The following is a 17,429-nucleotide window of genomic DNA, read 5'->3' as shown; positions in this document are numbered from 1 at the left end:
TGGAGACTTGAACCCCGACCCTTACCCCTCACATCTCCCAAGCACTTATACTTGTGGAGTGACCATTGCACCAAGGTGTGCAGTGGTTATACTATATTATTTTTAAATGTTGTGAAATTTATTGAGTCTATAATATATTGTTGTAATGAACTTGAACTTTATGGCACACTTGAATTTGAAGCTGTTGAGGGCACTGGCAAAGCAAGAAAGCTAAAAATGGTTGTTACCAATGTCTAGTACTATAGTGTATTGGATAAGAAATGATGTGGCTACATGATCAATTTTGAACACGTGTTTGAATCACGAACACTAAATTCAAGCCAAACCCAATAGTGCAATTGGATTGGAAGCTATTGAGAGCATTGGCAGAACAAGAAAGATAGATATAGGGGTTGCCAAAGCTTCTATATAGTACTATAGTGTATTGGACGAGACACGATACATGATCAATTTTGAACATATCTAGATTGTGTTGGGTCCAAATACAAGGAATACTAAACCCAAGCCAAATCAAATAATACAATTTGATTGGAAGCTATTGAGAACATTGGCAAAGTAAGAATGCTAGAAAGGGTTCTATCTAGTAGTACATTGGATGAGACAAGTACACATGATCAATTTTGAATTTTTCTGAATCATGTTGGGTTATAGAAGGAACACTAAACTCAAGCCAAACCTAATAGTACAATTGAATCTGAAGCTATTGAGAGTGCTGGTAGAATAGGAAAGTTAGAAATGGGCACAACCAAAACTTTTCTCTAGGATTCTAGTCTATTGGACCAACATGAAATAAACATATGATCAATTTCGAACATGTGACTAAATCATGTTATGTGCAAAAATGAGAAACACTGAATCCAAGCTAAACCCAATAGTGCAATGAGAGCTATTAAGCGCAATGGTAGAACTAGATATTTAGAAGTGGGTGCCATTATAACTTCTGTCTAGTGCTCTAGTGTAGTGGACACGACACGAAATGAGACACCGTCAATTTTGAACACGGATCTTAACTTTAATGGGTGCGAATACAAAGAACACTAATCCCAACCCCCAACCCAAAACCCAATAAGCACCGTATAATGTACCTAACCATGCAAGTAAAAAGCATTAAAAGCAAAGTGAAACTGAAAACTTAGTACTTAAAACAAAAACCAAAAAAAAAAACAGAAAAACCAAAAAAAGAGGGACAGGTGTTGAGCGAGTGAAGCAACTGAACAAGCATTCGTCCACGACAGAGAGTATGTGAAGCACTTTTTGGTTTGTAAAAAAATAAAAAAGAAATAGGCAAGTGTGAGAGAGAGACACAGAAAGCTAAAGTAATTTTTATTGATTTTTATTTGTAAAATGGGACCCAGAAAAGGAAGCCCAACTTTTATTTTCTACGCCTTTCACTACCAAAAAGTTCAGGGTCCCACCTATCTATACCCCACTCTTAATTCATATATATTTTTTTCACACACTCTCTCTCTCTCTCTAAAATGCACTTTTTATCAGCTTAGCAATATGATGATGTCACATATCTTATACCCTCATATATACACACATATTACTCTCTTTCTCTCTCTCTCTTTCTCTCACACCCACCCCATTTCTATCTTCCTATCTTTCTCTACCATCACATAGAGAAGAGAGAGAGACTCTCTGGAAAGGTCTTCTTCCTCTTGTTCTTCTTGTTGGGTTTGCTCAGCTTTGTGTGTTTTTTTAATATTTAATCAAAAACTCAGCTCTTTACCGATCTTGTCAACTCTTTTACATACAGTAAGTTTATCTTCTTCTACTTTTTTTTTCTTCTTTTTTTTTTTTTTGGGTGCTCTGTGTTTTGTTCTTTTTTATGTTTTTTCTTGATTAATTTAATCATCTTCTTTTTAAAAAAATTTTATATAAAAAAAAAAATCTGGGTGGTGTAAATAAAATCTTAAGTAAAAGTTTGGAATTGTCACAAAGTTAGATTTGTTATGTTTATCCTTCTGTGTGGCTGTAATGGTTTGTATGTTGTACATGCTGAAAAATACTCACTTGGGTACCCTTTATTTTATTTTTTCCAAAAAGTATGAACTTTCTGTTTTGTGTGTGTGTGTGTGTGTGTTTTTTATAAAATAGTTTTGAAGTTAATCTTGTGATTCTGAATCATGAAGTTAATTTTGTGATATATTTTGTACATGGGTAGAAATTTTGGAACTTTTGTAATTTAATTATTTTTTATTCTATTTATTTTCTTTGTATCCTATTTTAATGATGATTTTTTTGTCAAAGTACCCAGCAGATTTGATTCCTCTCTTTCCATATTTCATTTTGGATTTAGTATTAATATTTTCTGATTGATTGACAGTCCAGTGTCGATGTGTTGCTTTACTAATTGATGATTTTGATTTTTAAAATAAAAATTCTCTGTTTGTAAAGTTAGGATTTTTTTTCCTGGAATCTCTTAAACTTTTTACCTTTTGAAGTTATTCTCAGGAATCAAAAATATCTTTTATTTTATTTAATAAAATTTATTGTTCTCATAGATCAACTTTGTAGTTGATGAAAGCATTTTCCTTTAACCTTTTTTGGAGCTAAAAATATATATATTTTTCATTTTTTTTTCTTGGATATTCAAACTAATTGGATTTTTTTTTTTTCACTCCTTGGGTTTGTTATATCACAGATTTATAGCTGAATTTTGCTGCCATTTACACAAAAAAAAAAAAAAAAAAAAAATTTTGGAACTCATAGATGAGATAAATCCTTCTGAAATTTACCTTTTTCACATTATTGAGAGAAAAAAGCCTTTTTCTAGCTTAAGGTAAACTGATGATTCTGTTTGTTCCTGTATGCATAATTTGAAGGTTGTACGGACACTTGGAAGAATTGTGATTTGTAAAGGAGCTATTTTTGGTAGGCTGGTATATAATTTGGCAAAAGGGGTTTGGTAATTGGGAAAAAAACATAGTTGAAAGATGGGCTACTTATGCGATTTTTGTGGGGAGCAAAGGTCCATGGTGTATTGCCGTTCAGATGCTGCATGCTTATGTTTGTCCTGTGACCGAAATGTCCACTCTGCTAATGCTCTATCAAAACGCCACTCAAGAACACTATTATGTGAAAGATGCAATTCACAACCTGCGTTAGTAAGATGTGCTGAAGAGAAGCTGTCTCTTTGTCAAAATTGTGATTGGACGGGTCATGGCGCTTCTACCTCAACTTCATCACATAAAAGACAGACAATCAATTGCTATTCGGGCTGCCCATCGGCTGCAGAGCTTTCTTCAATCTGGTCATTTGTTTTAGATTCCCCTTCTGCGGGCGAATCGACTTGTGAGCAGGAAATGGGATTGATGAGCCTAACTGAGAACGGCGAGAAAAATGCTTGGGGCCCTTCTGAAAACAACATGAGCCAAAATGTGTCTAGTTCAGTTGAATTGAATGATGTGCGTGGCATGGATAAGTCTAATGTTTGGGTTGAGTCCTCTTTAGCGCCTGCAGTTAACTCTACACCTCACATTCTGGACCAGCCAGTTGGATCCTCAAAAGCATCTTTGCCCAAGGTATATATCTGCAGTGTAATTATTAGTTTTTATAGAGAAATGTCGATGGTTTGATGGATACTCTACAGCAAGTCTGCAATACAGTAATAAACATTACAGGCTTGCTGGTAGTACTTGGGTCAATTTGTTTCATTGACCTTCAAATATTTAAACTTGATTCTTTTTCTGATTATGGATGTTATAGATTATTAGCTTGAATTCATACTATCATTGGTGTAGCCCTGTGTGCATGCTACCTATGGCAAATGCCATTAATCAACTTCAGTTGCTATATGCCACAAACGTATGAGGAATTTCTCCTTTTTTTGGGGGGTGGGAGAGAGGGAGTGGTGGTCTATGCTATGGTTTAGTACCATTCCACAAAATGTCTGACACTGTTTTGGGGGAAGGAGTTAGATTGCCATTGATAAAATTGGGAAAAGCTTAACATTGAAGCTAAGCTAGTTTGAAAGTGGGTTAAAATAGAAATCTCAGTCTACCAAGGTAAAAATAGTCTTCCTTTTTTACTTATTCTGTGTTCTTGGAGTAATATCATTTCTATGGCATCCAAGCTTTCTCTTGGATGTGAATGAATCAGTGGACTTAATTTTGAGCTTTGCATCTAAATAAAGTAAGAAATTAATAATATTTACATCAAACAGTTGTTAGTCTGTGGTGTCCAATATGCTTCATGCTCTGTCAAGGATTACCAATTCCTATGTAGTTTTCCTAATTGAAAAAAAAAAAAAAAAAATCCCAAATTCTAGCTTGGTGTGTTTAGTTGGTGTATGTTGAAAGTTTTATAGTTTCTTCACCAAGGAAATATGCAAATTTCACATTTTTCATGTGCAGTTATGCTGTCCTGGAACAAAAGACAGTGAACTCTCTGAAGAAAATGATTTCTATGATGATTTCAATATGGATGAAGTGGATTTAAATTTTGAAAACTATGAAGAACTGTTTGGTGTATCTCTCAGTCATTCTGAAGAGCTTTTTGAGAATGGTGGGATTGATAGCTTGTTTGGTATGAAGGAAATGTCTGCTGCTGAGGTATTCGCACTTCTCTATTTCTTTCTTCCTTCTTCCTTAATTGGCATTTGCGCTTTCATATGTTATATTTTTCGGTGCTTAATCTGTTGTCTTTTGAATAGTCTGTCAATGTATGGTTCCGAGATTTTCATTTCTCTTAATGTATAGAGGGTACTGAACTATGCAATCTTTCTTGTTGGATTTCTAGCTAAAAGAAAAGGTAATACTCGCTTATCAGAGAAATTTGTTTGATGAGTTTAGCTTCAATTTCTATTTTTAGTTCACAGTAGTTCTTATAGAAATCTTGAGAAGGTTTGTTTTAGTACAGAAGTTCTTTTATTCATGCAGACATATTTCAATGTATTTGTTTGAATGCATTATTGTTTGTTCTTTTACCATATGGTGTATGAATTTAGAAAGCATATGATGGCATTACAATTTGACTTGATATAAAATTTTAGAATTATGGCCTTAAGGAACCCAGCATTAATTACTTAAAACACTTTTTATCAATCGAGATTAATGCTCACCAACACATTACACTTGCAAGCATATGTGGACCAATGGAAGTGCATGATATCCTCAGGTGATGGTTCTGTCTTGCATAGTAGTAATGGTAGATATAACTCTTTTTTCCCACCATCTTTCTTTGAACTTTTCTAATTTTGTTGTGTGGAATTTACTCATGATCAGATCTACATGTTCTTCTATAGGGGTCTTCAGTTGGACATTTCAATTCAACGCAGCCAGCATGCAGCAATGCAGCGTCTGCTGATTCTATAGTCAGTACTAAAACTGAACCAATACTTTGCTTTACGGCAAGGCAAGGGCAATCAAACCTTTCATTTTCTGGTCTTACTGGAGAGAGCAGCCCTGGGGACTATCAAGATTGTGGGGCTTCCTCAATGCTACTCATGGGAGAGCCTCCATGGTGTCCTCCATGCCCTGAGAACTCCTTCCAATCTGCTAACCGTAGTGATGCTGTTATGCGTTACAAGGAAAAGAAGAAGACACGCAAGTAAGATTTGTGAAATTAAATAAATAATTCATACATATACGTATAAATATTTGTATAATGATTTGCCAAGAAACTCCTTTGATAGCAAAGTTGACAACTGTCTTTTAATTGCTTTACTTTTTGTATTTCTTCCCAGCATTTCTAGTTTTTGGGATATGATATATGCCTTTGTTAAAAATCTCATGGTTCCATTTCTTCTTCCTCTACTAAAACAATTTGGGCATGAATTTTTCTCTGTGCTTCAATTTCTACTAAGTTGTCTGGATTTGGTTTACTTGTTACAAGATTAAATTAATGCATTTCTATGTGTGTAACACAATTCTATTATGGTGCTCTACATGCTTACAAAGTGATCACTTGGCCTTAAGCTGATATGGTGGCATTTTCTTTGAACTCTTATATAATTTTCCAAGCTTTTGAGATGATTTCCTCTATTCAAGGACTTGCATCTAATTTTCTTGCAGGTTTGAGAAAAGAGTGAGGTATGCCTCTCGCAAAGCAAGGGCCGATGTAAGAAAGCGTGTGAAGGGACGCTTTGTCAAAGCTGGTGAAAATTATGATTATGATCCTTTGAGCCAAACCAGAAGCTATTGAGAGTACAATTTTTAACCATGTTTTATGCAAGGAAAGAATCACTCCGTGTTTAGTTGGGAAAAATCAGTTATTTTTACCTAAACATTGGATGAAACTAACTCATTTGTGTGTGCAATGACAAGCTGTATGATTGTATCTCAGGGGGCTTGGTTTTCATGAGAAGAAAATGGTGGATATAAAATGCTGGGTTCCAACGCTTCTCCAATTAATTTGAGGAGCAGAATTTTGATTCTCCATCATATAAGGGATTGATGGATTGCTTGCGATACCATCACCATCACCATCATCATCTGACAAGACCATTTAGATCGCCCTTGACTTTAGCTCTGGATTTTTTGTTTCCTTCTCTCTGCGCAATTCTTCTCTAGGGAAAGAACTTTATGGGTTCTCTGCAGCCATAAAAACCTCAATTTAATCTCTCTTCTATTCCTTGCTCTTGCTCTTGCTCTTGCTCTGGCCACTTGTATAAATGCAGTTTCTATGGTATGGTGGGTGGCTGTACTCACATTTGCCAGGCCAACCACAAAGCAAGCACTTGTAATGTTCTTTTCTTGTAAGTTTTAATATGCCATGTATAGCACAGGATTTACATATATGCTCTTTAGAGAGTATGATGTCTAGTCGAAACAGTTCTGTGGTCCGACAAAATGCTTGCTGTACATTTCTCTTTCATTTCGTGAACATGTATAGCACGAGATTATATGTGATTTTGAGAGGGAATAGTCTGTAGTGCTCTACATCAGTGTAAAAAAATTATTTATATTTTGTATTGCCATTGTCGTTACCTCAACATTGCTTCGAATTTACTTTTCTGCATAACTAGTAGTGTGTTGCCCGGAGAGACAGAATTTCACATCGAACCGACTTGAATATGAATGATTTTCATGATGAAATTACTCCGAAGATGGTCCATGATTTAATATGTAGTTTTGATTTTGGATATGTGGATGGATTGAACTTAACTATAGTCCTGTAAATGCTGTCCTAGCAAGCAGTTCATGGTGTGTATTTACAAGTGATTTAAACAACTCCTGTTGGATTTTGTTCTAATGATATGTTATAGTTTGTTAGCAATGTGTGTTGTGTAAAATGATCGATATATTTTAAACATGAATGACTGTTATTGAACTCTCCTGTACTTACAAACCAAAAACAGTGTATTTTTTGGCGTTTTGTATCGGACAAATTTATCCCAGTTATGCCCATAGAAAAATATCTAAGAGATCTTACTTTAGTCGTTATAAATATCTAAGGATCTTATTTTATTCATAAATATCTAAGAGAGAGATCTTGTTGTTGTTGTCACATGACTCACATACCCATAAGGCAAAATCCTCCAATTGGCAAGCCAGCCATACTATGGGTTAGAAACAGAGAGGTCCTATTCTGCAGCACCTGTAGAATATCTCGCAGTGTTGTCTAGCGTCAATTTGCATTGAAAAGTCTAGCACGACCTTTTAAGTTTATAAAAAAATAAGCTTTAAAATTTGCGAAATTTTTATCCTTAAAAAATTGCAACTGCGAATATACCCTTTGGATAAGAAGTATCACAAATCAATTGACTATATATGTCCATTTATCAAAAAATGGGTGACCACATGCTGAGGTAGTTTGATAGGAAGAAGCCCTTTAACCTACCACACTTGCAAATTTGGATGTTGTGAGTTCGAGCGAGTAGTGGTATGCGTGACTGAGTTTAAGTGAACCAAGAACAGTGATCACACCTCTAAATTCTTTTTTTTCTTTTATAAAAAAAAAATCCTTCATATTTTATTAGAACTCATTTCAATTCTATAATTTTGCTTCCGTTTATTTTAATCTTCTAAGTTTCAAGTTTATTCAATTAAATATAATGTTACGGTTAATTGTCCAAATTTTTAATTTTTTAAAAGAGAATTTTAAATTTAAAAAAAAAATTAATTAATGATTAAAAAATATTTTCAAGAAATTTTTTATAAAAAAAAATTAATAGAAGTTGACAGAGACATCTTAATTCAATAAACTTGAAACTTCGAGGATTAAAACGAACTAAAGCAAAGTTGGAAGACTAAAATGAATATTGGTGAAACTTAAAAGGTAGATTTTGCATTTTAGCCAAAAATCTATCTAATAAGGGTGGAGTGACTTCTACTCATCAACCTACCGATTATCATCTAACCACTATTCTATGCTCTCTCACCCATTCATTATGGTTAAAAAAAAAAAAAACTGGAAGAAAGTAAAAACTAAAAAAAAAAAAAAAACGTTACCATATAGCCCAAGAGCATTCATTCATATGATCATTGATAAATAAAACACATTACAGAGCATGAGTTAACTTTCTGTGCAGTGATAACTAATAACACTGAAGACCAAAATTTCAATTATCTTAGTGTACTGACAGAAAATTTGCCTGACAAATACTCCCAATTATCTTAGTGCCCCTTGTTGAGTTTACTAACATTAATCACCATCTGAACTACTATCTTCTGACATCCTTCCAAAGTCATCAGCTGCAGTTGTTTCCTGCATGCAAAAAATAGAAGAAGATACAATTGGATTGGATGGGTGATGATAGAGACACAGAGAGCAACTACCCTCTACTAGAGAACATTCAAGATGGTATAAATAAAAAGAGTTCTTACCGGCATCTTATCCCAATCCTTCAACTTAGAATTTGTTAACATGTAATTGTCACGCAATGGAGCCCAGGCTGGGCCTTCGCCATCCACCTCGCCTTTAGATGTATGACCCTGCATATCCACAAAACCATAAAGTCATTCAAATTTGTTAGCCTCAAAACAAACCTAAATGCGTAGCTGTCACTCTCATCTCACCATGCATCCAACTGCATAATAAATAGATGATCAATGATGTTTGCAAATGCATTTTATAGTTTTCCAGGACAAATTTTGGGAGTGATAGTCTTTATAATTCCATAAAGTAAATGAAGTTTTATAGAAAATGATACCAAAAGGGATGCAAGAAGTCCAAAAATAAAACTAGACAACCTTAGCGGGAGTGTCAACTGCTGGCTTTGATGTCTTGCCCAACGCTGAGAAGAAGGCTTCTTTCCTCCGCTTCCTTATTGCTGGCAATATTCAGACAATATTCACTTAGAATCACTTGACGAGCCATATGAAGGTAAAATGTAGATCAGATCAGCAATTACATAATGAGACATTTTTGGATTGGTAAGTTACACCCAATGGGACATAAATAAAAATAGTACTGTTGCAAAATAAATGAGCCCATTTGAGCACAGAATAAGCTTGTATTTATTTTTGATAGCTAAAATAAAGTTTCATCAAAAAAGACTACTTCATGGAAAAGAACATGAGGTAGCCTAAAAAAAAAAACAGTAAAGACTTAAAACTATGTACAAGAACGAAGTGAATCTATAAGCATTGGGAGAAAATCAATAAATGTGAGTCCCCAAGCCCGAGACCAATCAAATAAAGACCCTGTAAGTGGAATAACAGCAAAACATGGTTCTTGTGTGCAGTCTCAGACACCAATATATACCCCCCCCCCCCCCCCCCCCCAAAAAAAAAAAAAAAAAAATGATGATTAGCTTGTTGTCTCAAAAAGTGGACCAGGATTCATAACATACAAACAAGACAATTTGGTTCATTCTACAACAGCAAAACATGGGTCTTGTGAGCAGTCTCAAACACCAATATTCACCCCCCCCCCCCTCCCCCCCTACACACACACACACACACACAAAGTAATGATTAGATTGAAAAAGTGGACTAGGATTCATAACATACAAACAAGACAATTTGCTTCATTAAACTTGAAAGCTGAAACTCCACAACAGCAAAACATGGGTCTTGTGAGCAGTCGAGGGAGTAGTACTCACTCACTTTAAAACTCTTATTCCTTGCCGGTTTCCAACAAAATTTTTCCAGTCCCTCAACATTAAGAAGCATAGAATTAATAAGATCCAAAAAAGTGTATAAATGTTCCAATTTCCAATCTTGGACATTCCTAGAAAATTGAAGATCCCAATGAAGCCTCTGGTTAGAAAAGTTAACATCCTCAATAGAAGACCCCTTATTACAACTACTGCTATAGAATTCTGGAAAAGCCTCCCAGAGAGTACAACCTCTACACCACACATGATGCCAAAATTTAATTCTATTACCAACACCAACCTCGAATTGAATGGATTTCGAAAAGGCAGGCCAGCCTTGTCTTATGGTTCTCCAAAGACTAACACCATAGGGATCTGAGACTCCTTTTGTACACCAGCCACCCCAATCATTCCCATATTTAGTCTTGATGACCTGCCTCCAAAGGTGGGTTGTCTCAATTCCATATCTCCACAACCATTTTCCTAACAAAGCTTGATTGAAAATTCTCAAACTCCTAATGCCCAAACTGCCGGACTGCTAAGGTGTATAAACCTAGGCCCACTTAACCAGACAGAATTGGACTCATTTATCCCACTCCATAAACAATTCTGCTGAAGCCTCTCAATACTATTAGGTTAGCAATATCCATTGGACTAGGGAAGAGTGATAGGAAATACGTTGGCAAACTTGAGAGGGTGCTTTTAATTAAAGTAACCCTACCTCCCTTTAACTAATATAATCGCTTCCAACTCACTAATCTTCGCTTCATTTTTTAAAGAATAGAGTTCCAAATTGCCTAATCCTTGAAGCAAATGTCTCCAACCATGCCTCCTCCCACTATCATCACCACCAACAGCACCTCTCATACACCAATAACCACCACTAGTAACGGCACCACTCCACCTCCGACGTCCACCACCATTAATGGCACCACTTCTCCACCGGCGACCGACAATGACATCACTCCACCAGCAATGACCATCCCCACTTCTCATTTGAACACTTCTGCGGTGACCGATTCCACGGTCTTTGGATCTCATGAGTCCACAGCTTGATTCTTTGGTATAAAATTACTGACTCTAAATTACCCATATGACAGCAATGCAGTATCTGCTTTTTTTGTATAAAGCACATGAAGTTGCAGTTCTTGGCAGAAGTGAGCTGAGGTAGGGTGAAAGAAGGCGGATATGAGGACTGCATGGCAACTTTCGATAGCAATCACAATACCATATATGCATCTTTCTCAAAAGTACGGTCATTGTGAACACTTGGGCACAATGACCAAAAGAGTGAGTGTTTGGATGTAAGATTAGATTGTGTAAAAGGATTAAAAAAAAAACTAGGAAAACTGTGGAAATTGATTTTTTTTATTGGTAAGTTATGCACCCAATGGGTTTGGAACCCATGATCTCAGCTTCACCTCTGTGTTGCTCTTACAATGAGAGCATTGGCAAAGTTGTAGAAATTTATTCAGATGAGAATATTAAAAAATGTCATGAACAAGTTGAAAATCCTTTATATGGAAGTTCAAAGAGATGCAAGTTGGTATAGACAAAGCAGCTAACAAATAAAATGAAAGTACTAATTGCAATCCCAGAACACTGGTGTACATGTACATATCATATAACTTGGGATTTGTGTATGCATTTGAAGATACATGGCTTGGTAATAATTGTTAATTGCAATTAAAACAGAGTAATCTTCAAATTCTGTAACTAAAGAAAATATTCATATTGATGTGCAGACAGGCAGATAACTAAGAAAAATGGTAGTAAGGCAATCTCAAAATCTAGTTCGTCATTTATCAGCATACCTTTTGCATCTTTATATCTCAAAGGATCCAAACCTTTCTGAGCATGTTGTGCCTTGTTGACCTGCACAGGATACCAACGACAGAAGTTCAGATATTAAGGTAACAAAAACAAAAAATAAAACAAAAATTTAATTAAAAATCAATCTCAAGACCATGGTTCAACAGTCATAGAGAACTTACAGCATTAAACAACTTGACCACTGAAACTCCAGCAACATACATGGTAAACATGAACTAAGTTAGTGTTATATACTTTGCGATCAATCTGATCACACTAGTGCCAATGTCACATAAATCTCAACCAACAAACACAAACACAGTACCTCCTTTTGTAGCAACCCCTATCAGAAACTTTTCGTTCGAATCCAAATAATTCGCAGGTTTCACATGTCCCTTTTCTGCCAACTATATTAACATTTAAAAACTCATAAGCTACCAATGAAATCAGATAAGTGGAGACAACACTTAAAAAACACACATGCTTATATCCAAACAAACGATATTGAGATTGACTTACTAATTGTTTTTCCTTCTTGGCCTCCCCCTTGACTTGCCGTTCGGCCTCCTCTTCCGCAAGCTTCTCCGCAATGAGCTTCTTGTGTGCTGACAACACCGGACCCTGCAAATCAAGCAAACATTTTTATACAAATCCCATGTATCAAGACCTTAAAAATACTCAAACAGCAAGTCTAAGCTTACAAGTGCATCCTCAGGCACACTCTTCTTGATAATACTCTTGAATGCCATCTGGAATGCTCTAGAACCATCCACAAACATAGTGATTCCGGGTTGAATTCTGTTAGATTCCTCACCCTCATCAGAATTCCCATCATCCCCATTAACATCCAAACCCTCTTCTTCTTCTTCTTCTTCTCCCTCCTTTTCAGCTTCACCATCACTGCCCACATCTCTCTCCTCCTCCTCATCCTCATCATTATCATCTCCATCTGAATTGTAATCTCTTGCCCTCTTCCGATAAAGTTTCTTCATTTTCCTATCAATCTTCTTAGGCTTGTTTTGTAGCATACCCTCTAACATTCTTGGTCTTTTCTTACCCTTAGAGCCTCCCTTCTTCCCTACCCGCCTCTTATTCTGAGCCTTTGCTGGCTCTGCCACATGGGTTTCCTCTGCCATAACCCACCTCCTGACTTCTCAACCAGCTACAGCCTGGTTTCTCAGAGCTCAAATCAAAGAACTAGCACAGGTTTCAGATAGCAAAGACAAAGAACTTATCAAAAAAAATAGGACAGAGAATGAAACCAAGACTAAAAGAAAATAAAGTTTGTGCTGCCTTTGCTTCACAAAAGAAAAATAGGGTTTAACAAAACCTTAAACAAACTGCAGAGAGGCACATACGTAGAAGACTCAGAAGAAGAGAAGAGAAACTCACACAATTCACAAACACGTTAACGGGTCCTGTCGGCTTCGTGATAACTTTCTGTTCTGTGGGTTCTCTTGGGTTTAGACTTTTAGAACAGAGCTAAGCCCAATAAATTTTGGGCTAAATGGACTATTATATAACTTGAAGAAACCGTGAAAGCAAAGGAAAGAAAGAAAAGGATAAACAAAAGGAACTACAGGGCTTAGGAGTCCTAAATTGATGGGCTATCCATTAATCCAAACGAAATTGAAAAGAGTTTTTAATGGGCCGCTTTTGTTTTGGTTTTGTGAAGAAAGGCCTCAAGGTCACGTGTTTGTGCGAATACAATACAAAGGCGCAAAACAAAGTTGCAGAAAAGAAGGCTAATCCAACTTGTATTATTTAGGAGTGTATTGCTGATAATTAGATTTCTTATTCGACCATAAAAAAAACTTTAACAGTTCAACTGTCTGAACCCGCTCACTATTAACGGAAAAAAAAAAAAGGAGAGAATAAATTTTCAAAATTTTCATTTACTATGTTAATAAAATCACAAATATTTTGTAATAGTCAGTGAAATATACTCCTCTTCCGTGTAATACTCCAACCAAAAAAAAAAACCATCAACTTTGATATAGTTATCAAGTAGATTATAAAGTTAGCCTAGATTATAAACCAACTAATCAAATCTTCATTAATTTTGACCCTTTTTTCAAGTAGAGAAACCCCCTGATAGGATTAAAATCAAAAGCACATTAAATTATCAAGTAGATTATAAAGTTAGAACAGAAAGGAGGCAAACAAAAATCAGATAATAAGTCATAGATATATAATAAAACCCAAATTGCCCAACAAAAACAACGAAATTTCTCTCTTTTTTTTTTAATCAAATGAAAGTAAACCCAGATTATAAATCAATGAGGATTACCCAAATTTTGATCGCATAAACACAATAAACCTAAAAACCCTAGAATATGAAACACCGCAAAATGGCGGAGGTTAGGCATTTCAATGACAGTGGTCATGTTGTTGTTGTTGTCAGGGACGGACCCAGGATTTCAAGTCGGGAGGGAGGCTAGAGATGAGCGAAATTTTTTTATTTATTTTAAAATACGCATCCATATAGTATTAATAAACTATCAACTAAGAAAAATATCCAAAAATCATTATTTCTTAATATATTAAGATACAATCATCTATCAACAAAAACAAAATACACGAAACACTATTGTTTTTTAATACAATCATCTATGAAAAAGAACTCAACGCTCTTTCAAATCTTCAAAATCATCTACGGTTGAATCCAAACTATACGTTGAAGTTATATTCTTTTCAATGTATAACGTCAAAGAGTTAGTCAAAAATATATAATACAACTAATCAACTATACAAGAGTGAGAGAAAGAGAGTCACAAAGCCAAAAAAAAAAAACAAAAACAAAAGCTTCAATTCACAATCACCAACATCAGTGATTCAGTAACCAGTGCATCACTCTCCGTCTCATCATCAGTAAAAAACACAAACACTCCACATTCCACAAGCACAGATTGTTAAAACAGTTGATTCACAAATCCCAAATCACAAACATTTTTTTTATTAGGTTTTGATTCTTGAAGGAAAGGATCATAGATTTAAGTACCTGTGATTGTGAAGGCTCAAGCCTCAAGCAACCGGCGGCGGCGACAGCTGAAAATGCCGCTGAAAATGTTGTTGGAGAGGTTGAGGTAGCAGAGAGCCGAGAGAGAAGAGAGCTGCGGAGGAATGGGGCCGGAGAGTTGGTTAGAGGCAACGATGAGGTTCGAAAAAGGAAGTGGAGCTTAAACTTTTATTCTTTATATATCTCTCTCTTTGTGGTCGTTTTTCATTAAAAACAGAGAAGCAGAGCACCGGGGTTTAGGGTTAAGAAAAGTTTTATTATTACGTATATAATTGTATTTTAACCAAACAATTATACAGTGTGCCTGTAGGCCAACTTTGGGCTTTATTTCTTACTTTCAAAAGACATTCTTCCCTTTTCGACCCATCGCTTGGACCTTGTGTGGGTGTGGGTGTGTGTGTGTGTGTGTGTTTCCTTTATTTCGGGCTCTTAGAACGCGGCCCAGTTACTATTTCCTTGCCCCCATATCTTAACCCATCTCCTTGGGTCAACTTGGGCCTTTTTCCTCATTAGGCCCCTCCAGGTATGGATTTGTAGTAATGTGTATCAAGTATCAACACTCTCTTGTCGTGTATGGGGAAAAAAAAGGTTAGTTATTAATTATATAATCCTAAATATATAATTCTAAACTAGCCTTTTGCACCCATTATAATTAGGGGTGTGATTACTGTTATACATTTTGGATGAAATAATTTTTCATCACACCTCTAGATATTTTTGTGATTGAAAAATATAATAATCCTAAATTATAATGGATGCAAATTATTAACTTTTACAAAAAAAAAAAAAAAAAAAAGAGAATTTGAGTATGTGCATGAACGTGTGTTCAAAGGCTAGTTTTCCAATCACAAAAATACCAAGGGGTGTGATGAAAAAAATATTTCATCACAAATGCATAGCACTAATCACCAATATATCCTTTAATTTAAAAAATGTATATTCTTCAAAAAAAAAATTCCAGTGAAAGTCACAACAATTGTTAGGGATAATTGTAAAATGCATCCAACAATTGATAGCATTAATTTCATACGGAAGAGATGAGGTTGATAGAAATGAAGCTAAATTGAAAGAGTTCCAATTAATTGAAAAAACAATTAATTGAATCTGAATGGAAGGCAGAGATGGTATTTGCACAGTTTTTTGTTCTAATAAAAATCTTATACCCTTTTTTTAACAAAATTCTATCATAATATTGTAATCAAATAAAAACAAACGTATACCTATACAAACAAAATATATTTGAAGTAAAGTTTGAAAAAGTATAATCCTATTTTGTAGGCACTATTTTATGTGGGAGTTAAAAGAATTTTCATTTTTTTTTTCTTTCAAACTCTATTGACGTTAGAAGAATAATTTTTTTTTTTCTAAACTCTAAGTCAGTGTTAAAAAAAAAAATATAAATTTGTGTTTTAAAAAAATTGTAAGTGCACAATTTGTACCTAGACTCAAAAACAAGTGATGGGCTCAGGCTCAAAGAACCTTAAACAATGAAATTTGTAGAGTATGAGTTTGAAACCTAGGTTTGAGATGTTGGAAGGTTGATCAACAGGCTAGAATGCTGCTGTCTATGCAAATAATAGATGGACGTAACGAAAAAACCTCCTCGGATGTAAGTCGATGACAATTTGTATAGTATTTCTTTTTTTAAGCAAAAGATTACAACTTTTAGGTTTTTAACCAAGAAGAAGAGATCCCCTTCTTCTTTCCTCTATCGTCTTCTTATATCCTTCTTCTTCTTCCCTGTTTCATCCACGTGTAACACAAATCTTTCTCCCAGATACTTGTCCCATCCACCACATTCTTAAAGTCTTCAAGTAATAGCTGGAAGGCTAAATTTTAATGTTCGGAGGTCATTTTTCCATTAATGCGGCCAGGGAGGTAGATGCAGGGCCTTTAATGCGGTGGTAACAGCTTTTTCCTCAGATATTTCTCACATGTTCATGCTTCTAAAGGATGCTTGGATCACACCTTTACCCAATAAATCTTCCAGAATTCTGCCTTTAAATCGTTTAGCAAGTCCCAGGGCCTTTGCTGGGCCCATCCGAGGAGATACTCCTCCTCAGACAACTCTTCGGATCACTATAGTGCAGACTGACCTGTGGGCCTAGAGATCCTGATTGAACAGATTTGTACCAACTAATCAGGCCCAAAGGACAAACGTATATTCAAGCACTTTTACCCCCCACAAAAGTAATTTGAGTTAAAATAAAACTCATATTTGAATTTTGAACAAAACAACAGGAATGTAAGAAAACGTGAGAATATTTTTTTTTTTTTTTTTAATACAATGTAAAAAAGGTGTTCTTAGTGGAAAAATAGACAAAAATACGTATCATTCCCACTCTTTAAAAAAGACTCATTAATTAGAGAAAATATTAAAGACTCATCAAACTAACCAAATAAAAGAAAAGAAAGGATTAATAAAGAAAAGAAAGGATGAGATCATGAAATGGAAAGGATAATGATAATAAAGTAAGCAAACCAAATATAAACCAAATTCTCTATAATATTGTAATCAAATAAAAACAAACGTATACCTATACAAACAAAATATATTTGAATTAGAGTTTGAAAAAGTGTGATCTTATTTTGTAGACACTATTTTACGTGGGA

General features: G+C 35.1%; 2 protein-coding genes across 4 annotated transcripts; one reads left to right on the top strand and one right to left on the bottom strand.

Annotated features, from left to right (window-relative positions):
- Window positions 1-1,562: 1,562 nt before the first annotated feature.
- On the top strand, window positions 1,563-6,937 carry LOC142617191 (zinc finger protein CONSTANS-LIKE 9). Its single transcript, XM_075789928.1, has 6 exons — window positions 1,563-1,758; window positions 2,829-3,527; window positions 4,359-4,556; window positions 5,249-5,553; window positions 6,018-6,149; window positions 6,289-6,937. The coding sequence occupies exons 2-5, from the start codon at window positions 2,940-2,942 to the stop codon at window positions 6,145-6,147; spliced, it is 1,221 nt and encodes a 406-aa protein (XP_075646043.1). The 5' UTR covers window positions 1,563-1,758; window positions 2,829-2,939; the 3' UTR covers window positions 6,148-6,149; window positions 6,289-6,937.
- A 1,463-nt stretch (window positions 6,938-8,400) lies between these two features.
- LOC142617322 (uncharacterized) lies at window positions 8,401-15,054 on the bottom strand. Of its 3 annotated transcripts, none has more exons than XM_075790113.1 (9): window positions 14,799-15,054; window positions 12,499-12,994; window positions 12,317-12,418; window positions 12,123-12,204; window positions 11,980-11,999; window positions 11,800-11,860; window positions 9,138-9,217; window positions 8,772-8,879; window positions 8,401-8,652 (listed from the first exon to the last, which is right to left on the bottom strand). In XM_075790113.1, the coding sequence occupies exons 2-9, from the start codon at window positions 12,931-12,933 to the stop codon at window positions 8,590-8,592; spliced, it is 951 nt and encodes a 316-aa protein (XP_075646228.1). In that variant the 5' UTR covers window positions 12,934-12,994; window positions 14,799-15,054; the 3' UTR covers window positions 8,401-8,589. The 3 variants fall into 3 exon arrangements, with proteins under 3 accessions (XP_075646228.1, XP_075646229.1, XP_075646230.1); XM_075790114.1 differs by lacking the exon at window positions 14,799-15,054 and adding an exon at window positions 13,190-13,287; XM_075790115.1 differs by lacking the exon at window positions 14,799-15,054 and adding an exon at window positions 13,128-13,196.
- Window positions 15,055-17,429: the final 2,375 nt, after the last annotated feature.

The sequence above is a fragment of the Castanea sativa genome, chromosome 11 (assembly GCF_040712315.1).
Source record: "Castanea sativa cultivar Marrone di Chiusa Pesio chromosome 11, ASM4071231v1".
In the NCBI taxonomy this organism is placed as follows: domain Eukaryota; kingdom Viridiplantae; phylum Streptophyta; class Magnoliopsida; order Fagales; family Fagaceae; genus Castanea; species Castanea sativa.
Note: the sequence above shows the minus strand (reverse complement) of the source record. Positions and strands in the feature narration are given on the sequence as shown.

What these genes read in the sequence shown, in the direction of transcription:
- LOC142617191 (XM_075789928.1), top strand. Translation starts at nt 2,940, where the DNA reads ATGGGCTACTTATGCGATTTTTGTGGGGAGCAAAGGTCCATGGTGTAT. An exon ending in AGGAAATGTCTGCTGCTGAG is followed by an intron (nt 4,557 to 5,248) that starts GTATTCGCACTT and finishes GTTCTTCTATAG; the next exon opens with GGGTCTTCAGTTGGACATTT. An exon ending in GAAAAGAAGAAGACACGCAA is followed by an intron (nt 5,554 to 6,017) that starts GTAAGATTTGTG and finishes ATTTTCTTGCAG; the next exon opens with GTTTGAGAAAAGAGTGAGGT.
- LOC142617322 (XM_075790113.1), bottom strand. Translation starts at nt 12,933, where the DNA reads ATGGCAGAGGAAACCCATGTGGCAGAGCCAGCAAAGGCTCAGAATAAG. An exon ending in GTGTGCCTGAGGATGCACTT is followed by an intron (nt 12,419 to 12,498) that starts GTAAGCTTAGAC and finishes CTTGATTTGCAG; the next exon opens with GGTCCGGTGTTGTCAGCACA. An exon ending in TGGTCAAGTTGTTTAATGCT is followed by an intron (nt 11,861 to 11,979) that starts GTAAGTTCTCTA and finishes TATCCTGTGCAG; the next exon opens with GTCAACAAGGCACAACATGC.